This window comes from Microtus ochrogaster, unplaced genomic scaffold, assembly GCF_000317375.1.
Source record: "Microtus ochrogaster isolate Prairie Vole_2 unplaced genomic scaffold, MicOch1.0 UNK9, whole genome shotgun sequence".
Classification (NCBI taxonomy): Eukaryota; Metazoa; Chordata; class Mammalia; order Rodentia; family Cricetidae; genus Microtus; species Microtus ochrogaster.
The window spans coordinates 6298010-6302894 of record NW_004949107.1 but is presented as its reverse complement, the minus strand read 5'-3'; the positions used below and the strand labels follow the sequence as shown (position 1 = coordinate 6302894).

The 4885-nt window shown below is 49.2% G+C and overlaps 1 protein-coding gene across 2 annotated transcripts in view; it reads left to right on the top strand.

Moving 5' to 3' along the window:
* The first annotated feature begins 4658 nt into the window (after nucleotides 1-4658).
* The window catches only part of Actr2 (ARP2 actin related protein 2 homolog), a 48593-nt gene continuing 48366 nt past the window's right edge, over nucleotides 4659-4885 (top strand). The window contains exon 1 of one of the 2 annotated variants that reach the window (XM_005366448.2): nucleotides 4659-4779. In XM_005366448.2, coding sequence (XP_005366505.1) covers nucleotides 4732-4779 — 48 coding nt within the window. In that variant the 5' untranslated portion in view covers nucleotides 4659-4731. The remainder of the gene's footprint in view (nucleotides 4780-4885) is intronic. The other variant, XM_013353508.2, reaches the window with a different exon arrangement.

Below are 4885 nucleotides of genomic sequence, written 5' to 3'. Positions count from 1 at the left end.
AGAGAGAGACAGACAGACAGACACACACACACACACACACACACACACACACACACACACACACACAGAAAGGTGGGGGTGTTTCAGTGTTTCCAACCTAGGCAAGCTTGAACTTCTTATAGAGAGAATGACTTTGAACTTCTGGTCCCCTTGCCTCCGTCCCCAAGGGATGGGCTTACATGTGTGTGCTATCACATCCAGTTTATGTTGTACTAAGATCTAACCCAGGTCTTCAGCCACACTCTGCTGCCATCTGAGATACATCCCCAGCCTCCTCTCACATACTTTAAATCGTCTGTTTTACTTTTAATACCCCAGCATCAGAAAATGTAGCTATGTAAACTAAGGAGGTTGTGTTGTAACAGCTCAGAAGGCGGGCAGAGCACCTGAGACAGTGCCACCCATCACTTAGGGACTGGAGGCCCCCATCAGATAGTCATCTCCACGTGCTGAACACACAGAGAGTGAGATTTTCCTGTCAGGAGTTTTAGTAACAGTCAAAATTAGGGAGCAAAGTGGACTACCAACACCACTGGGCCAAAATGAAATGGAGAGATGGCTCAGTGGTTAAGAGCACTGCCTGCTCTTCCATAGGTCCTGAGTTCAATCCCCAGCAGCCACATGGTGGCTCACAACCATCTGTAATGAGGTCTGGCGCCCTCTTGAGGAAGAGACCATGAAACCACTATGGACAAGTTCTCCCCAAACCCCCATTTACGGGCTGCCCATACCTGCTTCAGCATTGTCAGGGAATGAGTTTCAATTTTTTTTTTCACTTATAGCAGTATTTGCAACCTTCCTGAGGCTGCAATCCTTTAATACAGTTCCTCATATTGTGGTGACCCCAACCATCAAATTACTTTTGTTGCTACTTCATAACTATAATTTTGCTACTGTTACACATTGTAATATAAATATCTATGCTTTCCAATGGTCTTAGGCTACCCCTGTGAAAGGGTTGTTTGACCTCCAAAGAGGTCATGACCCAGGGGTTGAGAACTGCTGCTACTTTAGAGAAAGAGCATTAACTTCTACCTTCTCTCCTTTCTGAAACTGGGAATAGAAGTTAGAGAGGGAGGAGGTGCACGGCTCCACGCACCAGGGGTTGTAGGAGGCGATCTCCACGGACATATGGCCATTGTCTTAGTTACTCTTCTTGTTGCTATGATAAAATATTGTGATAACTACAACTTAAGAGAGAAAGAGTGGGCTGGAGAGATGGCTCAGTGGTTAAGAGCATTGCCTGCTATTTCAAAGGTCATGAGTTCAATTCCCAGCAACCACATGGTGGCTCACAACCATCTGCAGACACACACACAGACAGAATATTGTATACATAATAAATAAATATTTAAAAAAAAGAGAGAGAGAAAGAGTGACTGAGGTGGTGGTGGCTCACGCCTTTAGTGCCAGCACTTGAGAGGCAGAGACAGGCAGATCTCTGAGTTCAAGGACAGCCTGATCTATAGAGTGAGTTCTAGGACAGCCAGAGCTACACAGAGAAACCCTGTCTCAAGAAAAGCGAGACAAAGCCGGGTGGTGGCACATGCCTTTAATCCCAGCACTTGGGAGGCAGAGGCAGGCGGATCTCTGTGAGTTCGAGACCAGCCTGGTCTACAAGAGCTAGTTCCAGGACAGGCTCCAAAACCACAGAGAAACCCTGTCTCGAAAAACCAGAAAAAAAAAAGAAAGAAAGAAAGAACACCGAGACAGAGACACAGAGACACAGAGTGTTGGCTCATAGTTCAAGGGTACACACAGTGCGTGGTGATGGAGATGCTGCACCTGAAGTTAGGAGACAGGAAGAGGAATGCTGCTGCTCCCTCTTTTTAAACAGTCCAGAACCCTAGCCTAGGGAATGGTGCCACCTTCTATTAGGTGCCACTTTCCTTTAGGATGAGTCATCCTCTCTCAACCTAACCAAGAAAACCCTCACAGGCATGCCCCCAAGGCTCACTTAATCTAAAGAAGCCATCACAGATGTGCCTGCAGGTGTGTCTCCTAGGTGATTGCAGACATCAAATTCACAATCAGTATTAACCATCACCCCTTAATACAGGTAAGAAGCCTACAGCAGGGGAGTTAGAGAGAAGGCTTAGCAGTTGAGAGCACTTACAGTTCTATCAAAGGACCAGTGTTCAGAACCCAGCATCCAAGTCAGATGGCTTAAAGATACCTGTAACTCCAGCTCCCAGGGAGCCAAAGTCCCCTTCTAGCCTCCACGGGTACCTGTATACACCTTCATTCATACACACACACATACAAATAAAACAAATAAATCTTAAAAAGAAAAGGCCACAAGTAAAGTCTGGTGTGGTTATTTATGCCTATAACCCTCAAACTTAGGAGTATGAGACAGGAGGATGGCTGAGAGTTCAGCCTAGGCTGCATAGCAAGACCAGTCTGGGATATGAGTGAGAGTTGTCTCAGAACAAACAAACAAAACAACCCCCCCCCCCAAAAAAAACCTCAGGAATCCCAGGGGAAAATAGAAGAGGTAGGCAGTGCGGGCCTGAGCCCAGTCTTCTTGGCTGTTTTTTTTTTTTTTCTTTTACCAAGGTCACATTTAGTTGTTTCTAGCTAGACTTCCAGGCCTTGAAACAACGTATGCAGAAAAAGCTGTTTCACAGGCTGTTGCCAGGAGGCTTGGCCACAGAAAGTCTCTTTTTCATTTTCCATCAGAGATTTAAATTTATCCCTGCCCCCGCAGACCTTGTGTTCCTCCTCTTCTCCTGCTGCCTCCCCCTCCTGAGGGAGCTGAGTAGTTGGACGGCTGGGGATGGAACCCAGGGCTCCGTGCCTGACAGGCCAGCCTTTCACAACTGAGCCATGGCCCTAGTCTTTTGTTCTCTTTTCGATTGCAAACTATTTTTAACATCCAGATTCTATATATCCTAGAGCTTTGTGTGTGTGTGTGTGTGTGTGTGTGTGTGTGTATGTATATACCCTGTGAGTCCAAGGGATTGAATTCAGGCATCAAGCAGGCTCCTTTACTTGCCGAGCCGTCTTGCTGGCCTAATCACAAATATTAAACTTGGAAACACTAAGCATCAATAATAAGTACTTGAGTTTAGGTAGTAACATATGTAACAAAACCATGAAGTTTGAGAAGTTCTGGCAGTAAGGTCATGTAGGGTATCTTTCATATTTACCTAAGGGAGTACTAGGCCTAAAATTGAATTAAATGGGATACACTACTATCTTGCAATTTATATTGTGTAAGGTGATGGAGCCTTGACAGAAGGAAATTAAAAAAGCAAAAGCTTCATCATTCCCTATATATTTAGGACCGAGACCACTACCGGCTTGACTGTGCCCATAATCTTTAGGAAGATGTAACAAGCTGGGTTTTAGAACAAGGGCAGTCACAAAGGACAGACGTAGTTATTACAGATAATGAGAACCAGGCTCAGAAGCATGTATTTAATGTTAAAATGCTACCACTGAGCTAACGCTTGCTCTCAGCATAGAATGCTCACAATCACCTGTGCATTTAGAGGTGATTATGTCCCTGCACAAAGTCCTGCGTACACCCCAAAACATTTCACTGTCAGGGCCAGAATCAAAAGTGGAGTTGTATAGGACACGGTGCTGTTTGCCTTTAATCCCGTATAGGACTCGGTGCTGCTTGCCTTTAATCCCAGCACTTGGAAGGCAGAGGGGGGCCCATTTCTGTGTTTCTGTGAGTCAGAGGATTGAGCTCCAGGTCAGCCAAGAAAAGACAGTGAGATTGTCTCAGAAAACGAAAAAAAAAAAAAAATTAAACTTTTTTTTTCTCTTTTGGTTTTTTGAGACAGGGTTTCTCTGTGGCTTTGGAGCCTGTCCTGGAACTCGCTCTGTAGACCAGGGTGGTCTCAAACTCACAGAGATCCGCCTGCCTCTGCCTCCCGAGTGCTGGGATTAAAGGCGTGCGCCACCATCGCCTGGCCGAAGTTATTCTTTCTTTCACTGTGACAGGATCTCACTATATAGTTCTAGCTGGCCCGAAACTCGCTACGTAGACCAGGTTGGCCCCAACCCATATCATTTTGCCTGCTTTTGCTTTTCGCATACAGGAATTAAAGCCACCCCGTCCGGCTTGGAGTTGTCTGATTTCAAAACCGAGACTACGTTCGTGTGTGCGCGCATATCTTATTTTTTAAAGAGGTGTGAGTAGCACTCGTCCCAGTTTCTAAGGGAGGCTACGGAGGGTCACGAATTTGAGGCCAGCGCCTGGCAACATAGCGAGTTCCCGTTTGAAAAAGAAGGAAGTGAGAAAGCATCCCGCCAGGCTATACTGTAGCTGCAGCTGCAGCTGGAGGTACGGAGCAAACGCGAGGCTGCAAACAGGTATAGGTGTATCCGCCAAGGCCTAGGAGCGGTGACACATCCCGCCTCGGGAGCTCCAGGTGGCTTTCGGGCTTCCCAGCCGGCTGCTCCACCTCGCTCCGCGGCACACCTGCGCTCCATCACCGGCCAGCCCCGGAGACAGCCAGCCAGGCCGCGCCCTTAGTGCCGAGACACCTGGGACCGGGCCACCGCCCCACACGCCGGGCGCAGGGCCGGATGCGAGCGCGGCGAGAGGGCGCGCCGGCGCCGGCCGATTCTCATTGGCTTTCTCGGCTGCCAGTCGCCGTTCGCTGGGCTCGGCGGCCGGCGGGGACTTCCGGCTGGGGCGGAGCGAAGGCTGAGGGCGGGGCCTCGCGGAGGAGGAAGCAGGCCAAGCCGGGCGGCGGCTCTCCAGGGCGAACCATGGACAGCCAGGGCAGGAAGGTGGTGGTGTGCGACAACGGCACTGGGGTAAGAGCCGACGGGGCGGCCGCGTAGATGTGCGGGGTGCGCGTGGATCCTCGGCTGCGGGGCTGCGCAGCGGGGGCGCGGGCAGGCGCGCGGGCGGGCTCTCGGG